Source organism: Thamnophis elegans, chromosome 5 (assembly GCF_009769535.1).
Source record: "Thamnophis elegans isolate rThaEle1 chromosome 5, rThaEle1.pri, whole genome shotgun sequence".
NCBI classification, from domain to species: domain Eukaryota; kingdom Metazoa; phylum Chordata; class Lepidosauria; order Squamata; family Colubridae; genus Thamnophis; species Thamnophis elegans.
Genome location: NC_045545.1, coordinates 64,960,701 through 64,981,450, shown reverse-complemented (window position 1 = coordinate 64,981,450; position 20,750 = coordinate 64,960,701). Strand labels below are relative to the sequence as shown.

The 20,750-nt window shown below is 42.3% G+C and overlaps 1 protein-coding gene and 1 long non-coding RNA gene across 2 annotated transcripts in view; both read right to left on the bottom strand.

The window, feature by feature from the left end:
• Positions 1 to 20,750, bottom strand: part of LOC116509438 (centrosome-associated protein CEP250-like) — a 100,180-nt gene that overhangs the window by 54,556 nt on the left and 24,874 nt on the right. Inside the window, exons 23-30 of the mRNA XM_032218595.1 lie at positions 16,338 to 16,497; positions 14,698 to 15,049; positions 13,151 to 13,279; positions 12,574 to 12,590; positions 11,836 to 11,956; positions 10,321 to 10,475; positions 1,515 to 1,658; positions 226 to 1,001 (exon numbers count right to left, since the gene is read on the bottom strand). Of these exons, the coding sequence (XP_032074486.1) occupies positions 226 to 1,001; positions 1,515 to 1,658; positions 10,321 to 10,475; positions 11,836 to 11,956; positions 12,574 to 12,590; positions 13,151 to 13,279; positions 14,698 to 15,049; positions 16,338 to 16,497 (1,854 nt within the window). The remainder of the gene's footprint in view (positions 1 to 225; positions 1,002 to 1,514; positions 1,659 to 10,320; positions 10,476 to 11,835; positions 11,957 to 12,573; positions 12,591 to 13,150; positions 13,280 to 14,697; positions 15,050 to 16,337; positions 16,498 to 20,750) is intronic.
• LOC116508720 lies at positions 10,041 to 11,951 on the bottom strand. Its single transcript, XR_004255409.1, has 2 exons — positions 11,836 to 11,951; positions 10,041 to 10,475 (listed from the first exon to the last, which is right to left on the bottom strand). It is a non-coding gene; the product is annotated as an uncharacterized LOC116508720 (long non-coding RNA).

The following is a 20,750-nucleotide window of genomic DNA, read 5'->3' as shown; positions in this document are numbered from 1 at the left end:
TATTATAAATAATATTATAAATAATATTATAAATATAAAAATCTTTTGAAATAAACAATCAAGATCTATCCTGTCTTTCTCTACGAGAAGTTTTCACCAAGTACATTCTAAAAAACCACAATCAATACAAAATCAAAAACACAATATTTATAGGGAATCACCAAAAAGTAACTCTCTCCGATATCATTATTTTCCACTTATGGTTTTTTTGTAGTTTGTGCTTACCTAGCTCGTTCCTGCTCTAGGCTTTCCAATGTTGCCTTAAGCTCCAAATTCTGGTTTTGTTCTTTTTTCATACAGATATCCTTATTTTCCATTTCTTCTTCCTTGTTACGAAGAAGGGCCTGAAATTCGGCATTCTGATATTCAACTTTTTCTTTCCAATTCTGCAACTCTGAACAGCGTTTTTGTGCCTCTTCCCAATGGCTCTGAAGCAGGGCGCTTTCGTGCTCTGCCTCCTCCTGCTGCCTTTGGAGTACAGCTTTCAGTTTGGCATTCTTCAGTTCCACCTCCTCTTTCTGTTGCTGCAGATTTCTGTTCTGAAGTTCTGTCTCCCTTTTCTGATTCTGCAGCAGTTTAACTTGAGATTTTGCCTCTTCCCATTGCCTTTGGAGCTCAGAATTCTGAAGCTCTGCCTTTTCCCACTGACTCTGCTTTCTCTCCAAGGCTTGAAGAGTGGTCTGGTGGTGCTCTAACTCTTCTTGCTTTCTTAGTAGCTTGTTGTTTAGGTGTTTTTCAGTCTCCCACTTGCTTTGCAGCATGGCTGTCAGTTCTGTGTTTTTTTGTTCCAACTCTTCCTTCTGTCTCTGCCACTTAATGTTCTGCTGTACGACCTCCTCTCTCTGTCTTCTCTCTCCTTCTAGTATCTTTTGTAGTTGTGACACTTCAAGCTCTTTCCGTTCAGACAATTCTTGCTTTTCTCTTAAATGCTGCTGAGCCTGTTGATCAAACAGTATGGAAGAATCTTTTGCAGTCAGCAGCTGAAGCTCCAACTCTTGCATCTTAAAAGAGAGAATAAAATAGCAAAGGGAAAAATCATATGGCTTTTACAAATGTCAACACGATGGTACGGTATACTATGCACAAGTGTAAAGATGGTACATTATGGCTCACTATAAATGAGGAGATAATGCTGCAGGTTTAAACATCTCAAGATAAACTAACTTAATATAAGCCTGAGCTTTTTAAAAATTTCTGTATTTGTCTGATCATAATAGAAATGGCACCAATTCAATGGGATATTACACCATTAAGAAATAGGAAAAACATAAATTTGGCAGAAGGGAAGTTAGATACCAGTATCAGTCTTGTTATATAACCCCAAATATCTGGCTTTTCTTAAAATAATATATAGTTCTGGTAGAAATGTTTTTATTTTTTTATTTTTATAGCTTTCCATAATGTTTTGAAAAAGTTTACACAATTCAGCTTTAGCCCACACTCACAGATTCTCATTACAATTTCAGAAAGGCTGCATATTAATACAAGGCAAGAATAAGTTAAAGCAAAATCACCTGATTTTGTAAACTGTTTCGCTGATAAAGTAGGAGATTTCTTTCTTCTTTGAGAGATTTAATTTCCTCCTTCTGCTTTATTTTCAATGTTTTCATTGTATTTGTGCTATCTTTCAGCTCAGCTTCCAGAAGTTGTACATTACTCTGCCAAAAGATAAATATGTAAGAATTCGGATTTAACATTTCAAACTATATCTGTGCATATCCAGGCTTAGTTTCTATAACACCACCTTTCTTTTATTAAGTTTCTAAATACTTATACAACCTAGGAGTATATATTCCTGGATGCCTATGCATTCAGAAGAGTGTATTGATAGATGGATTGACTGATTGATTTACTGTGCCACTCCATTCTCATAGGTTCTGAGCAGCATACAAAAAAATTAAAACAATATAAAATCTATACTCTTGTTTCCCTGAAAATAAGACCTCCCTGGATAATAAGCCCAATTGGGCTTTTGAGTGCAATTCAGGGTCTTATTTTCTTTTGACCCCGAAATAAGCACTTGGCTTAAACCCTCCCCCAAAAATAAGCCCTCCCTGAAAATATTGCATTCTTACGGAGCCCAGAAGCGATTTATTATCAAACTAAATAGCAACTGCTGGATAATTGGTTTGCCTGGACTTATTAATTGACTAAAGAAGATTAAACCTGAGATGCCTTCTGAGCCAAAATCCCCCCCCCCCAACGTCAAAAAGTGCTGGGAGCTCGTCAGCTCCCACTACTCTATTACAATCATTACTCCCCCCTACTTCTGCAGGGGACCCTCTGACCAGAGAAATTTTGCAGAAAGAATTAATTGATGCTTTAAAAAATCATGCAGCTTCGATGGAGGTAAAAATTAAGGAAGAGATATCTGTTGCTAACAAAGAACTGTCCGAAGAGCTTATGACATGCAATCAAGCGATTAGAGATGATTTCCTGATGGCTTTTAATTTCCTATCTGACTACGCATTGGGAATTGAAGACTGCCTAGAAGACCTTAGTGCTTCTAATATTAACTTGGCAACGAAGATGGATGTGGTTCAACAAAAGGTTAGCGATGCAGAAAATGAAATTATGTTACAGTACAGACAAATGGAATTTGCTTTAAGGATAAGGGGCCTCCCAGAGAAAACTCAAGATAACTTGAAGCAGATTCTCTCTGAAGCCTTTGACCTACTGATGGGAAGGCCAGGAGGGAATTATGTATGGCAAATTGAAAAGGTTTATCGCGTCAACTCTTGGCTTGCAAGACAAAAGCAACTACCAAGAGATATTGTGGTGTATTTTGCTACTAGAGATATGAGGAACATTTAAACATTTAGACATTTATTAAGATTTATAGGCCGCCCTTCTCCCTGAGGGGACTCAGGGCGGCTTACAATCACAGGGAAGGGGGTGCAATAATAAAAGACAAACAGTGAGTAAACAAAATAAATAATAAAACACAACTTGCATTCAACAGTCAACACTCGGGCGGGTAATTTAAGAACTTATCCCCAGGCCTGCTGGGAGAGCCAGGTCTTAAGGGCCGTGCGGAAGGTCTGGATGGTGGTGAGGGTACGAATCTCAACGGGGAGATCGTTCCACAGGGTCGGAGCTGCAACAGAAAAGGCTCTCCTCCGTGTAGTCGCCAGTCGGCATTGACTGGCAGATGGGATTCGGAGGAGGCCCAATCTGTGCGATCTAATCGGTCGAAGGGGGGTAATCGGCAGAAGGCGGTCTCTCAAGTACCCAGATCCACTACCATGGAGTGCTTTAAAGGTGGTCATCAATACCCTGAAGCGCACCCGGAGATTGACAGGTAGCCAGTGCAGCTCGCGGAGGATGGGTGTAATGTGGGCGAACCGCGGTGCGCCCACTATCACTCGCGCGGCTGCATTCTGGACTAACTGCAGTCGCCGGATGCACTTCAAGGGCAACCCCATGTAGAGCCCATTGCAGTATTCCAGCCTAGAGATCACAAGGGCTCGAGTGACTGTTGCGAGAGCCTCCCGGTTCAGGTAGGGCCGTAACTGACGGACCAGGCGAACCTGGGCAAATGCCCCCCTGGTCACAGCCGACAACTGATGGTCAAAAGTCAGCTGTGGGTCCAGGAGGACTCCCAGATTACGGACCCTATCTGAGGGGCATAAAATTTGACCCCCCAGCCTGAGTGTTGGAATATCGGCCAAATTGTTGGGAGGGAAACACAACAGCCACTCGGTCTTGTCCGGATTGAGTACCAGTTTGTTAGCGCTCATCCAGTTCTTAACGGCCTCAAGGCCCTGGTTCATCACGTCCACCGCTTCATTGAGTTGGCATGGGGCGGACAGATACAGTTGTGTATCGTCCGCATATTGATGGTATTTTATCCCGTGCCTCCAGATGATCTCGCCCAGCGGTTTCATGTATATGTTAAATAGTAGGGAGATAAGACCGAACCCTGCGGCACCCCGTATGTTAGGGGCCTCAGGGACGATCTCTGCCCCCCGACTAACACCGACTGCGACCTGTCCGAGAGGTAGGAGGAGAACCACTGCAAAACAGTGCCTCCCACCCCCACCTCCCGCAGTCGTCGCAGAAGGATACCATGGTCGATGGTATCGAAAGCCGCTGAGAGGTCAAGGAGAACCAGGATGGACGCATGGCCTCCATCTCTGGCCCTCCAGAGATCATCGGTCAATGCGACCAAAGCGGTTTCAGTGCTGTAACCAGGTCTGAAGCCGGACTGGAAGGGGTCAAGATAGCTAGCTTCCTCCAAGGCCCGTTGAAGCTGGAAGGCCACCACCTTCTCGACAACCTTCCCAATAAAGGGGAGGTTGGAGACAGGACGATAGTTGTTTAAAATGGCTGGATCCAAGGATGGTTTCTTCAGGAGGGGTCTCACCACCGCCGTCTTAAGTGTGGCGGGGAAGTGCCCCTCCCGAAGGGAGGCGGTCACGACCGCCTGGATCCAGCCATGTGTCACCTCCCTGCTGTTGGCAACCAGCCAGGAGGGACACGGGTCCAGAATACAGGTGGAGGCACTTACAGCTCGAATGGCCTTGTCCACATCCCCAGAGGCAACATCCTGGAACTCAACCCAGAGATGGTTTGCCAAGTAATTCCCCTGTGTCTCAGCTGGATCTACGGCGGTGGAGTCCAAGTCCGACCGAAACTGAGCAACTTTGTCCGCCAAGAACTGGGCATAGTCCTCAGCCCTACCCTGCAAGGGGTCTCCCAGGAATACGATACTACAAGAGTCTTACAAAACTAACCTTCAAATTGGGGGTCAGGAGGTGACTGTATTGAAGGAGATACCACCTAAAATGTTGAGATCTAAGAAAGACTATGCTTTTTTAGTCGAAGAGATTAAAAATCGTCAGATACAGTTTAGATGGGAAGCGCCAGCCGGCTTCGCACTCATATATCTTGGACAAAGATACCGTCTTAATTCAGTATGGAAGGCCCAAGATTTCTACAGTAATATATTGAAGGCTGGACATCCCCCCCCCGGACCCAGAGAAAGAGAACAACAAGGAAATGATAGACAGCAAATCATCCAAGCATCAACAAGGGCGATCAACTTCCTCTCTCAGAGGTACAAGAAGCTAAGGAACAAAGACAAACCTGTGTGATTACCAGGCGAATGGAACAGGAACTAAAAAAGCAACAAACACATGCCACCGTTCAAGAACCTACAGGTGTTATTCTAGAAGCAGTGGGAGTAGCCAGGCCAAAGATTAAATTCCAAGATGTTCAGATGGCTCTTAAAAAGCTTCAGGGAACTAAAGATGGCAACTAAGTTCCTAACTTGGAACGTCAATTTCTTAAATTCCCCACAGAAAAGGAAGAAAATAAACCACTATCTTAAACAATTCAAGAATGATATAATTTGCTTGCAAGAAACTCATATTAGATCAACTGATCAAAAATACTTGATTAATACAAGACTTGGACAACACTTTATAGCTTCTACCACAGAGAAGAAAAATGGTATAGTTATTTACTTAAGAAAGGATATGAAAGCTGAATTAATTGAAGCAGATTCCCATGGAAGATATATTGCAATAGATCTGGTATTAGAAGGGAAAAAGACACTGCTATTGGGAATATATGCTCCCAATCAACAAGACAAATTTTATAAAATGCTTCACGCTAAATTAGTACATTGGGACTATAGATCCTGCATATTAATGGGTGATTGGAATGGCGTTATGGATACCAAGAAAGATAAGAAGGCTCTCCGCCAAAATACCCAAACGCGAGCAAAACTACCTAAGTCCTTTTTCGATATGATAGAGGATTTTGAATTGAGAGATATCTGGCAAGAAAGGAATGCAGAAGAATATGATTTTACCTTTTTTTCTGATAGACATCAATCCTTTTCCAGGGTTGACTTTATATTAACAACCAATGATTTGCTTTCTAGGATAAAGAAGACGAACATATGTTCCAGAGCCTTATCGGATCATAATCCAGTTTGGATGGAGTTGGGAGTTGGGATCCGAGCAAGAAGGTTTTGGAGACTGAAAATGAAAACTTATTTAGATATGAGAAAAACATTAATGAATGTAAAAAGTTGTTAAAAGAATATTTTGTTTTTAACATGAATAAGGGTACATCTATGGAAATGGTATAGGATGCAAGTAAAGCATATATGAGAGGAGTTCTGATAAATATGAATAGATTACATAGACGCAAACAGGGGGAAAAGAGAATTGAACTTGAAAATGAAATTAGGAAGAGAGAGCAGGAGCTAATCTTAAAACCAGGAGACAAAAAGATTAAAGAAACAATCCCATTATTAAAAGAGCAATTTAACATGGTGATGTCAGACCAGGTGGCTACCAATTTGCTATATGCAAAACACAACACTTTCTGTAATGCAAATAAATCTGGTAGATGGTTAGCATACTTGATTAGGAAAAAACAGAAGTCTCGTAATATATCGAAATTACATTTTAAAGGGAAGGAAGTGTACCAACAGGAGGAGATTCAAAGGGTTTTTCGTGAATTTTTTATAGGATTGTATACGAATAATAACATTCAAAGCTTAGATATAGATAGATACCTGGATAAAGAAAAAATACCCATAGTTAAAGATGAGCAGAGGGAAAGACTGAATCAACCAATAACTTCGGGGGAAATTCTCCAGGTAATTAAACAGCTAAAAGCAGGGAAAGCATCGGGTACAGATGGCTTGACAGCGGCTTAGTACAAAAATTTGCAATTAGAAATGGTAGAACCGCTTAAGGCATTATTTAATAAGATCCAAGTGGAAGGGAAGGTACCCCCATCTTGGAAGACAGCCTTTATATCCTTGATACCCAAAGAAGATCAAGATCTTACTCAACCAAAAAATTATAGACCCATATCATTACTCAATATAGATTATAAAATTTTCACTAAAATACTAGCGAATAGGTTAATGTTGGTTATTCAGCAATTGATTCATAATGATCAACAGGTTTTATTCAAAGGAGACAAATGAGAACTAACGTAAGACTAATTCTCAATACATGGTTCAAGGTTTATTAAACTTGTATGCCCCCCTATTCCCGGGGGACTCAGGGTGGCTAACAACCCAAAGGGGAAGGGAATAATACAGACAAAAAAAGGGGGGGGGGGAAATACGGAAACAATTTAAAAACAGTCAACAGCCATACAATTCGAGTGGGAATGGAAACTCATCAGCCCCAGGCCTGTCGGAACAGCCAGGTTTTGACAGCTTTGCGGAAAACCTGAAGGGTGGTGAGGGTCCGGATCTCCACGGGGAGATCGTTCCAGAGGGCCGGAGCAGCCACAGAGAAGGCCCTAGAATACCTGGGAAAGAACAACCAAATTCCTGCTGCGCTTATATTTTTAGATGCTGAGAAAGCCTTTGATCGAGTGAATTGGCAATTCCTGCTGAAAATATTGCAAAAAATGCAAATAGGAGAGCACTTTTTACAATCAATTAAAGCAATATATCAGGAACAACAGCTCAAATCATAGTTAATGGGAGTCTAACAGATTCATTTAAAATTGAGAAAGGTACAAGGCAGGGTTGCCCCCTATTCCCATTATTATTATAACTTTGGAACTATGAGTAAAATTCGGGGTTCAGGGGACTTACAGGGAATCAAGATTAGGCAGCAAGAATATAGAGTACGTGCTTTTGCGGATGATTTGGTTATAACATTAACCCAACCACAGGAATCTAGTAAGGTTTTAATGAATATGATTAATCAATATGGTCAAGTGTCAGGATTTAAAATAAACTTAGGGAAAACAAAGATACTAGCTACAAATATGAACACTAAACAAAGGGAAGAACTAGAAGGAATGACAGGATGTGAAATAGTTAAACAGGTCGAATATTTAGGAGTTTATATCTCAACCTCAAATGGGAAGTTATATAAGTATAATTATGAACCACTATGGCATAGTATACAGACAGAGATGAAAAAATGGGAGAAATTACAGTTATCTTTGCTGGGAAGAATAGCAGCAGTGAAAATGAATATTCTACCTAAATTTTTATTTCTTTTTCAAATGTTACCAATACTTTAAAAAGATGCAAGCCTGCTAGAATGGCAGAAGGGCATTAATAAATTTGTATGGGCAGGGAAGAAGCCGAGAGTAAAACTAAAAATAATCCAAGATGTGCATGAAAGAGGAGGCTTGAAATTACCCAATTTAAAACTATATTATGATGCAGTAGTTTTATCTGTAATTAGTGACTGGATTAATTTAACAGATGATAGAATACTTAATATTGAAGGGCATGATTTGGTATATGGTTGGCATGCTTATCTGCTATATAACAAAAAGGTGGATAAGAATTTCAAAAGTCATATTTTAAGGAATGCTTTACTGCGGGTTTGGAAAAAATATCAATACAAACTAAATGATAAGATACCCATGTGGGCTATTCCCAGACACGCAATAGAAAATATGAACATAGTACAAAAACAGGATGTAACTACTTACAGACAGTTTCTTACCATAGAAAAAGGTGTACTACAACTGAAACCCTTGGATGTACTAAAAGAGGAAAAGGTAATTCAAACATGGTTTCAGTACGGGCAGTTACAGGCTAGATGGAAAATAGATCAAAAAATTGGCTTTATGCAAGTCGAGGATAATTTACTTAAACAAATTAGAGATCACAGTCCAATGCATATAAAGAGATTATATAATGTATTAATAGAAATTGACTCAGAAACAGAACTAGTTAAAGACTGTATGATAAAATGGGCTCAAAATGTTGAAGAACCAATAATGTTGGATACATGGGAAAAGATTTGGGTGAGAAATGTAAAATTTACACAAGCCCAAAACTTGAGAGAAAATTTTTATAAGATGTTTTATAGATGGCATTTAGATCCTTAAAAAATGGCTTCTATGTATCTGAACTTACAACCTAAATGCTGGAGATGTGATTGTGTGGACGCTACATATTTTCATATATGGTGGACTTGCAAAAAGGTTAAAGCATTTTGGATAAAAATATGGTGGATTATGCAAAATGTTCTTTAAAAAAGGATAAAGTTCAGCCCTCAGTTATTTTTGTTAGGCATTATTACTGATTGTACAGTTGTAGAGACTAATCTGATATTGCATTTAATAACTGCAGCTAGATTGTTGGTGCGCGCAATACCAAGAAAAAGATTTGCCTACTATTCAGGAATGGACATTGAAAGTAACAAACCTAGCCGAGATGGCCAAAATAGCTGCATATCTTAAGGACCATTCAAACGAGAGATGCAAACTGGAGTGGAAAAGATGGATTGACTATACCCAAAACAAATATGGGACTAAGAAATTCCAGATAGCTTATGATTAGAGATCAGGAATTATAAATTATCTAGAGTTAGTCCAGCAAGGTGGAGCTAGAGCTCAATGGAAATACGTTATTAACTATCTTTTTGGGGTTTTTTTTCTTAACTGTACATTAGATTTTCTTTGTTAAAGATAAATAGCCTGTATTGGTTCTGGGAAGTCGGGAGGAGGGTGAAGGTTGGGAAGGGGTTTGGGGGGGAGGGGGGAATTAAACATTTGTAAAAGTTTGTTTTTTCAAAAATGCTCAATAAAAAAAAAAAGATCTCATCTGAAAAAACAACATGTCTCTGGTGATTGGAAAGGCCCAACAGAGACTTCATTTCCTTAGAGTCCTGCGAAAAAATCAGGTGGAACAACGGCTGATGACTTCTTTTTATCGGTCCACCATAGAAAGTGTCCTCACATATTGCATTATAGTATGGTATGCTGGTATAACTGCTGTGGACAGGAAGGCCCTACAGAGAGTTTTCAATTCAGCACAAGAAACCATTGGTTGCCCTCTGACACCACTGCATGACATCGCCAGATCTCACTGCTTTAGCAGAGTAAGGAAGATACTCAGAGATGATTCACATCCTGGTCAGTGTCTCTTCGCACTTCTACCATCAGGCAGAAGACATCAAAGTATAGACAGCCAAACAAAGAGGTTTAAAGATAGTTTCTATCCTTGGGCTGTGAGACTTTTAAATACAACCACAATCACTCCATGCTAGTTTTTTTTTCTTTTTCTTTTTTTGTTTCTGCTATAATTTTGCACCAGTGAGATTAAAACCAATTTCGTTGTATTTAAGTACAATGACAGTAAAGATTATACTTACACCTATTAGAAAGTATGTGCTTTTGCAAAAGTTTTAAAAAAAACTATGAAGAAAAAGACAGGCACAATAAATAACACGAAAAAAGTATTTATATGCCATCTATCCCATTATAAAATCACATCATCCAAAAGAATAACCAGTAACTCCCTTAGAAAAAACAATGTTTTCAACAATTTATCAAAAGTAGCTGAGCCTACAAAATGTCTGGTATCCTTACCACCAAGCCTTTTCTTTGTTTCTCTGTGTTTTCAAGTTTCGTTTCCAAACTGGTCACCTTTTCACATAGAGTCACATTCTCTTCCTTGAAAGCAATGACTTCTAACTTTAAGGCAGACTCTAGGGAGCTGCGTCTGCCTTCAACTACATATTTTTCTAAAAGGAAAAAAAAGAAATAAAAAACTCTCCATCCCCTCATTATAATAGTGTCTTTTCTAACAAGAAAGTAATTTGGAGATACTTTAGAAAGTGCTAGTAGCTAATTTACTATTCAAAATAATTTTTAAAATATCAATGCATTTTCAGCACGGGATATCAAGATGTTCTGACTCAGGCTTCCTTAGAAATCAAGAAGCAAAGTCTTGATTCCTGCAGAACCTCTTTTATTTACACGACTGTGAATTCCTTTCATTCATAGTCAGCAAGGCTTAGTAAACAGTCTTTCAGAGGAATAATACAATACAGTAGCAGAGTTTGAAGGGACATTGGAGGTCTTCTAGTCCAACCCTCTGCCTAGGCAGGAAACCCTATACTGTTTCAGACAAATGGCTATCCAACATCTTCTTAAAGACTTCCAGTATTGGGGCATTCACAACTTCTGAAGGCAAGCTGTTCCACTGATTAACTGTCAGGAAATTTCTCCTCAGTTCTAAGTTGCTTCTCTCCTTGACTAGTTTCCACCCATCGCTTCTTGTTCTACCCTCAGGTGCCTTGGGGAATAGTTTGACTCCCTCTTCTTTGTGGTTGGAATGTTTGGAACCTTATCTTGTTTGGAGCACTGCCAGATATCTAGTTTCCAAATGCAGGGCAAAGCAAACTTGGCAGAGAGTCTCTTAAAGTCACATACAGAATTTGCCAATCTTGAACCAACTGAATGAACAAATGGTTTCCTGCAAAAGCCAATTTCCCGTTTGTTCCTCTTTTGTTTCCTATCACCTCCAAAGTGCGGCTTTACTCCTAAGTCGACCCTGCTTTCTTAATTGTTCTTGTCTTCTGGCAGCTCTACCCATGCCACACTGGAAACAAGCTCCAGCTGTTCTTCTGCTTCACTGTGGTCTAACTCCCTCTCTGCCTCTGATGCAGAGCCCTCATCTGAGCTTTCCTCAACCCCCAGGACTGGCCCATGTTCCTCCCCAACCTCCTCACTGTCTGATTCTGCTGCCAGCTCTGCTGACTGCCGGTGGGCCACAACACAAGGAACAAGAAAAGAAAGCATCAATAAAAAATTTCTAGGAAAAAATAGCTCCTGAATGAAGTGCTGATTTATTATTGAAACCATTGTTAAGAACTGATTTTCTCAAAAGTCATCAGAGAAGATAGTTTGAATCTCCTATATTTGATGGTGTCTCTATCCTTCTGGTACCCACTACTGCTTTATAAATGGAATGTTTTTGTTACGAAGCTTGACATAACAAGTGCAATAATGAAAAGAGCTTGCTTTGCCAAGATCTTCTGTAGCTCTCAACTCTTGCTTAGGGAAACTATCACATCTTTGCGTTATCACAGTTTGTGTTACCTTCTTGGCACTGGTCCAGCCACTTTTGTAGCTCTTCGGCTTTGGCATTAATGCGTATCCTTTCTGTTTCCTTCTCACTCAGTTCTTGTTTCAACTTCTCAGAAGTCTTCCTTGCTTCATCCTGCCAAAAAAATTTCAACCCCAACACATGTTATAGGTATGCTTGAGATAGGGACATCTTTATAAAATATTTTTAATAGAAATTTTCTTGCAGCAAATTATACATTACATTGTACAAACTATACATTACACTTTCCTGGAAAACACTGTATGTTGCAAACTATACATTACAATTCTACATTAAATTTGTATCCTCCCTCTTCATCCTGCCTGTTCATAAAAACTTCCATATTGTTGTCTGTCACATCTTTGACTTTTTATAATCTTCACGTGCAATTCTAACTGGAGTAGAAGTACTGGCAAATACCTAATTTAAACCAAAGCAACTGGCAATTGGACTTCCTTGGTTTTTTTCCTTGAAAATGTTTCTCTTCTCATCCAAGAACTCTTCAGTTTTATAATACACACACATTTGGGAACAGGTAGTCCTCGACTTACAGTCCTTCAAAGTTGCAACAGCACTGAAAAAGTGACTTATGAGCGTTTCACAGTTACGACCTTTTCAGCATCTCCATTATCATGCTTTGCAACTGGTTCATATTTATGACTGTTGCTGTGTCCCAAGAAGTATATGAACTACTAACTATGCCTTCAATTGTATTTTTTAAAACCCAGTACTTCCAACTTTTTCAATTCTTAAGTAATTATAAACAGTATAGTAAAAAGGCTTTCATTATATTAAATAAGTTTGATATATTGAAAATTAAATAAATTAAATTTGCTGAGCTTCTCAAATACAAGGCCATGATATGTCCTGATAACTGTCAAGATTTATACAGCACTAAACTAGATAAAATCTAAATGAACTTCCTAAATGTTTTTTTTTTAATTTTGATTTTACTCCTTAGAGTTTTAAAATATTTATTTTGATTACCAGTATCCGGTGAGAGACTTCTATGTCTTTTTAACTTAATCATATAAGGAAAATCACTGGAGAGACAAGAATGCAGGATTATCTAGTCCATGAGTCTGTCCCTCGGTGCCAGTTAGATGCCCATGGGAAACTGACCAGCACAGGCTGTCTGTAGGAACTATTTATATATGTTCTTCATTTAAGAAAAAGATTTAAAGAATATTGCGGTGGATAACATGCAGCATCACAATAACTTTATAAAAGTTTTATAACATTTTCTTTAAAATGCCAGGAAGCAACCCAAAGAATGATGCCCCGTTCATAAACCAAAAAGGAAGTTACCAGTTTGAAGGTGAGCACGCCAGAGATCTTGCCTCAAGTTTTGAAGTGCTTCTGCTACTCTCTCCGCTGTAAGCTCTGTGGAGCTGTCCTTAGGTTGAGACAAAGCCAGTTCTTTCAAATTATCCTGTTCTGAAAAAATAAACCTATTTGGTAACTGTGCCTTCAGGTTAGGGTTATTAATTAGAAAGAAAGGGGAATCTAGATAAAACTCTAAAAGTCAACTATACAGTGATAGATTTGAAACTGACCTGAGTCTGCATTGCTTTCTATCTACAGTTTCTTGCAACATGGAATATTGTTTTTACCACCCAAGTAGCTTCCAAATGTGTTAGGACAACCTTTCCACAGAATTTTCAGTCAAATGGGCACTTGTCAAACATTATTTGTATTACCAATAAAGGAGAATATATGTAGCTCAGGGTTGAACTGGGGAATCCTTGGTGCTTGATTACTTTGCAATCCCAAGCTTGCTTTTCGGATTTTTACTTACTCAGTTTAAAAAGTTCTCAACAACCATTTATACAAATAGACCTTGTATGATGATGAATAAAAATATTATTGTATAGTGACACTATGCAATACAAACACAATATAAAAGTAATACTTAAATTCTTAATCCTATATTTCACAACACACAGTACAAACAAAGCATCTCTCTTTGACATATTAAAACAGCTGCATGTTTGCTGAAGAAAAAAAGAAGTATCTGTGGATACCCGTAGAGACATGGACTGCCAGAAGCTATTTCTAACACAGCTGCATAGGTCTGCAGAAGAAAATGGATTTGCCCTGTTTATATTCCCATGTGTTATGAAGCACTTCTTTTGAAGGTTTTGCATATCCCTAATAAACAGAATTTGAAATTGTAGTCAGAAAATGTTTTGACCTGGAGTTAAGGTCACTATTATTAATAATAATAAAAATTTCAAAAGCCTGTATCATTCATTTTAATGGCTATTCCAAATAGGTCTCAGATAATGATCAAAATCGACATTAAGAATTACAATTATTTTTCCTTCTATAAAAATGGTGCCATTCTAACTCTCAACTTTAGGAAGGCGGCAATGGCAAGCCACTTCTGAAATCTTGCCGAGCCAACTGCAGGTAGTTACAATGAAGGGGCACACATACACACAAATATTGAAATGACACACATACAATGAGGACATATTTCCCAGAAACCTTCAATTTTTTTCTTGTGTTTTATTCCAAACAGCATTTTTTTTAAAAAGCAAGTTCTACCCTTAAATATCCTATATAGCCAATAGTTTGACATGAATTATGTAAGTTTATAAAGGTTATTGATTAGCAACTTACGTTTAGCAACTAAACATAATGCTTAAAAATAAGCATTACGTTTTCTCTCTATTTTCTGAGACTGCCTTCAAATTTTAAGTAATAAGCTGAATTACAAAGGTTAGCTACAAAAAGACATTGGTAAATACCCCCACACAGACCCTCAAATATACTTCTATTACACTAGAATTCTGACTGTGATACTTGATTAAAAATGACATAATGCTCATTCACTTGCTCTTTAGACTTACCTCTATTAAGGAATGATGACTTCCCAATGTCTCGGTCTCCTTGCCCTCTAAGTTTTGGCTCAGGACTGTTACACAGCATGTAGTGAAGTACTGACTGTAGTTTTATCAGCTGAGTTTGAGCCTCCCAATGAACTGAACAAACTCGCTGACATTCAGATTCCAGTGCCTCTGCTCTACTCTCTGTGCTACTTAAGCTTAAGCGTAACTGAGACACTTCAGCCTCCAGCTTTTGTATGGTGTCTTTGGCATGTTGCTCATTTGCATGGGAAACTTCCAGATCTTGAGTCAGCTGTTCCTCATGAGCTATTAAAGTTGCCTCCTTCTGTACCATCATCTGCTTGAGTGAGTTCTTCTATGGAGGAAAACAATAAAACTTGGACGTAGGAACAAGGATAACTCTAAGATAAGAAATACCTCCTAGACAAAATAAAGACAACTGGGAAAAGTTAATTAAATAGACAAAAGAATACGGTTTGCATATTATTACAAATATAGGTAGTTCTCAATTTACATCGGCAGTTGGGATCTGAATTTCCATCACTAAGGGATGCAGTTGTAAAGTGTGTCTACATTGCTTGGTGACACCAGTGCTTGCAGTCCTGATTGGTGCTTTTAATTGAATCCCTTGGTCATTAGGTGAGGCAACTTCCTGCCGCTTCTAACAATCGAAGTCTGCGGAGGGGGGGGGGCAGCAGGAAATTGCAAGAGCCACTCTTCCAGGATGCTGCCAGGTGGGGGAGGCAGTGAGAGTGGATGGATGAGGGAAGGTCAGGAATGGTGTGAAAGGCGCCATGTAAATCAGGAAGGTATGAGAGGATGTGCAAATTTGTGAGGATCATGAGAGGTACTGTACCGTGGGTGAGGGTACACATGGTATAAGGGGCTGTACGAGAGGCACTGAGGGACATAGGCAGGATGTGTGTGAGGGGTGCATGTGGGTTGGAGAGGGTTCATGGGGATGCAAGAGTGCACAAGACGCATTATGTGGGTTAAGAAGACTGCACAAGGGAGAGTGTGAGAAGCACTGTGTGACACAGGAAAGATGCACAGAGGTACATGAGAAGTGTCATGGGGGTCAGAAAGGATAGGTCAATATGCATGAGTGGCCAACAGGACATGAGTGTAGAGAGGCTGGGGGGGGAGTGTGCAAATGGGGGAAACTTACCCCAGTGACAAGTGATCTGCCCTGTTGGCTACTCCTTTGGCTTTCTGGGGAAACTGGCATGGAAGGTTGCAAGTATTAGTCATATGAGTATGGCAACCAGTCCTAAGTGCAAACAAGTTTCCAAGCATCCCGACTGCAATCACATGGCCACAGGGTACTGAGATGACTAGAACTCTGAGAACCACTTGTAACCACCATTCATTCAGTGCAATATAACTTTGAAGGGTGGCTGTACGAAGGGTGGCTGTATGCAAATCAAAGCCTAGTTGTAGGGCATTACATATTATTATATTAGTTTTACACAAGTAAAGGAGAAATTAAGGCAGGTTATTCCAAGTAATGCAAGAAAGAGGCCAACATATTAGAAAAAATAAAACACTGAAAGTAGGTTTTATTCTAAAAATAGTACTGTACATCGATAACATAGATACTGACAATAAAGAGAAAAATAAAAAGGAATTGTTGTGGATGATACCTGGCTAATGAATTCCTGCACTTCTTGTTTCTGCTCAGCAAGCATCTTTTCTGCCTGATTTAGGGCACTATTCAATTTGGTGATTTCATCCTGATGAGCATCGTCCCTCTCTTGCAGTTTCTTGAGTCTGAACTCCTTCTCCTCCAATGAGAGAATCAGGCTAGAAAAAAAGCATGATTTCAGTTGTAGGATAACCACTTTTACCGTATTTTTCAGAGTATAAGACGCTCCAAAGTGTAAGACGCACCTAGCTTTTGGGGAGAAAAACAAGGGGGGAAAAAATCTACCTCTGCCTCCTTGTAATAAACAGCAAACAGACGATATACACTATTTGTGGTGTTATATTTCAGACTATACTCATACAGATGCTGTTAAAATTGATGTGGCTTTATGGAAGTATACATTATTCTCTGCTATTTAAAAGAAGATATAATAGCACTGGGCCTCTTCAGATCAAGCATTTATTTTAAAAAGCTTCTATATTTTGTTAAGTTGTCTAGAAAGACCGTTGGCTTACCTGAACGGACGTTCTCGGGGCACTGCGAAGAGAGTCCAAATGCCGGGGTTTAACACAGCCTATCTGCCCTTGGACTGAGTGATGTTTTGTTGACCACGCCTCCCTTTGCCTGCGCATCCTCAATTCGAAAACAAAGGAACCGTCCTGTAAACATTACAGTCAATACAGCCACATCGTTCAAATTACAAACACCCGGGTGGGTTTGGACTCTCTTCGCAGTGTCCCGAGAACGACCGTTCAGGTAAGCCAACGGTCTTTCTCCAGTGCACTGCTCAGAGAGTCCAAATGCTGGGACATGCCCAAGCTATTGAGTCCCAGGGTGGGGAAGCCTCTGGCATTTCAGCCACTCTTTGTAATACTCTTCTGCCAAAGGAGGCTTCGGCTGAGGCCAAAGGTGTCAATCTTATAGTTTCTAATAAAGGCCGTGGGGAAGCCCAGGTGGCCGCTCTACAAATGTCTAGGATAGAAGCCTGGGTTGCCCAGGCTGCAGACGTAGCAGCGCTCCTGGTGGAGTGAGCGGTGACCCGTCTCGGAGCCGTCTTGCCCTGGTGTTCATATGCCAGTTTGATGCAGGCACGTAGCCAACGTTCCACAGTGTGAGAGGAGACCTTGCGGCCCAGGGACACAGGGAGGAAGGAGACAAAGAAGGCCTCTGACCGGCAGTAGTCTTTTGTTCTCTTTACATACGTGCGCACGGCCCGCCTCACGTCCAGCTTGTGCCACTCACGCTCCTTAGGGTGAGAAGGATGGGGACAGAAGTTGGGCAAAATAAGGTCTTGAGTCCTGTGGAACAGAGAGTTAATTTTCGGAGCAAATGACGGATCAAGTCTCAATATTACTCTGTCCGGGTGAACTACGCACAAATCCTCCCTGACAGAGAGCACCGCAAGCTCGGAAACCCTGCGAGTGGATGTAATGGCCACCAGGAAAGCCGTCTTGATGGTGAGGTGGCGCAGACTGGTCTTTTTCAAAGGCTCAAATGGGGCTTTGGTCAGGGCCTTAAGCACAAATGGAAGGTCCCATGACGGATACCGGTGAACAGCTGGAGGGCTGATGTTCGCTGCTCCCTTGAGAAAGCTCTTGATCTGAGGGAGTTGACTCAGTGAGCGAGAGGAGCCCTTTGCCAGGATGGTAGACAACGCTGCAACCTGGCGTCTGAGGGTGCTGACCGCAAGGCCCTTATCCAGACCCTCCTGCAAAAAGTCTAGTGTCTGAGGAATCGAGGCTGAGGAGGCCTCTATGTTTCTAGTCTTGCACCACTGTGAGAAGGCAGCCCAGGTGGCATCGTAGATTCTAGTCGTAGAGGGTTTCCTGGACGCTTGGATTGTTCGGATGACCTGGTCAGAGAACTTTTGCTTTCTCAGGAGCTCCCCTTCAAGTGCCAAACGGCTAGCTGCAGCCTCTGGGGCTCTGGATGGGCGATGGCCCCTTGGCTGAGGGCAATTTTGTCCCGGGGGATTCTCCAAGGCCTCTGAACTGAGAGACTGACCAGGTCTGCGTACCAGGGCCTTCTGGGCCAGAAGGGAGCCACCAGAAGGAGGTCTGCCTTTTCGGTCAGGAGCTTGCTTATCACTTGAGGAATGAGCGGAAGTGGAGGGAAGGCATACAGGAGCCCCTGAGGCCAAGCTGACCTCAGTGCGTTTGTTCCCTCCGCCTGGGGCGAGTGGTAGCGACTGAAGAAGCGTGGGAGCTGAGTGTTGTTGTGTGTGGCAAACAGGTCTACCTGTGGCTTGCCGAATCTCCTCGCAATCTGCTGGAACAGGTCCGGATGCAGGCGCCACTCCGAGTGGTCGATGCGTTGGCGACTCAGCCAGTCTGCCTCCCGGTTGCTTATGCCGGAGATGTGATCTGCACTGAGAGAAGCCAGATGACGTTCCGCCCACCTGCCCAGCGCTTCTGCCTCGAGCATGACGGCCTTTGATCGAGTGCCCCCTTGTCGGTTTATATGCGCTTTGGTCGCCACATTGTCTGTCATCAAGAGTACGTGAGCCCCTTTTACTAGAGCGGCGAACTTTCTCAGCGCGAGTCGAGCTGCCCTCAGCTCCAGCCAATTGATGCTGTGGGCAGCCTCCCTCTGAGTCCATCGTCCCTGGGCTAGGTGGCCCTGACAGTGGGCGCCCCACCCCAGGCGGCTGGCATCCGTGGTGACAACTAGCCTCTCCGGCTCCTTGAACAAGCAGCCCTTCTTGACTGCCTTGGATCTCCACCATGCCAGAGATCGGATCACCTTTCGTGGGAGCCGAACCCGTCTGAGTGAGTTGCTTTCCTTGGCTCTCTGCATTGGCAGCAGAAACCACTGCAGCTCCCTGGCATGAAGACGAGCCCAGGGAACCACCCTCAGGCACGATATCATAATCCCCAGGAGCTGGGACAGCTGAATGATGGGTACCGACCTGGCAAGGCTGCAGTGCTTCACTCTGCGTCTCAGGCTGGACAGCCGGTCGGGAGAAAGGAATACCTGGCAGGAGGTGGAGTTGATGACTGCACCCAGGTGCTGTATACAGGTGGATGGCCGGAACTGACTCTTCTCCATGTTGACAGAGAAACCATGGTGCTGTAGGGTCTGCACAGTTAGAGAAACATCGCGGTGTGCCTGCTTGGTGGTGAGAGAATGAATGATTATGTTGTCTAAATAACATTCTAGACGGACCGGATGGTTGCGGAGATGAGCCGCCAGCACTGCCAGAATTTTGGTGAAAGTTCTGGGCGCAGATGAAAGCCCGAAGGGAAGTGCCCTGTACTGGAAATGCTTCCCTTCCAAACAGAACCTCAGGAACCGCCTGTGGGCTGCATGGATGGGGACATGCAGGTAGGCCTCTTTGAGATCTATTGATGTCAATAGGTCCCCGTCCCTGACACAGTCCAGGATGGAGTGGAGTGACTGCATCTTGAACCTCTTGTAAGCGAGATGCTGATTTAGGCTCTTGAGGTCCAAGATGGCCCTCCACCCCCCTGAACTCTTGGGCACTAGGAAGAGGATCGAATAGAAGCCCCTCCCCTGCTGATCCCTGGGGACTGGCTCTATCGCCTCTATCTCTAAGAGATGGTGGATTTCTGCCCTCATGCGCTCCCTCTTTTCTGGGTTCCTGGGGGAAGGACAGCGGATAAACTTTCTTTGGGGAAAGGTTAGGAAGTCCAGGACAAGGCCTCTGCGAATGGTGTTGAGGACCTACTTGTCCGATGTTATCTCCTCCCACCTGTCGGCATACAGCCGTAGCCGACCCCCGATGGGGGGATCCCTGTGACCGTCACTTTCCTTTACGAAAGGGCCGGGATCCACCACTGTTGTTTCCTCCTCCTCGGAATGTTCTCCGAAAGGAAGACTGGGACTGGTTGGCACGAGCCCCGAAGGATCTGTCTTGGTGCCTATCCCCCCCTGCCTGAAAGGGCCTCTGATAGGAGGAAGGGTGAGAAGCTGGCCCTGCTTCCTGGCTCCTGTAGGGTCTCTTACGAAAGGACCCCGCCCCTTTCCGGTCACCTCTTTTAAAGGTTGCGGGAAGAATCTTGCGTTTGTCCTTGGTTTCGGTGACAAACTTGTCCAGGGCCTCTCCAAACAGAAGACCCCCTTTAAATGGGGCCGATGCCAGCTTCCATTTGGCCTTCATTTCGGCCTGCCAGTGCCTGAGCCATAAAAGGCGGCGGGAGGTGATATTGGAAGCTAGGGCTCTGGAAGAGAATTTTGCTGCTGTCAAGGTGGCATCCGCCGAATACTCGACAGCGGTAATAATCTTGGTCAGCTCATGGCGCCACCTAGATTTCCTGGGCGGGGGTCTGGACCTGAGTTGGCGCAGCCAGAACAGGGTGGCCCTAATAAAAAAGGAGGCAGAGGTGGATGCCTTGATGGCCCAGGCAGACGCCATGTGTGTTTTCTGACACGCCTTTTCCGACCTCTTATC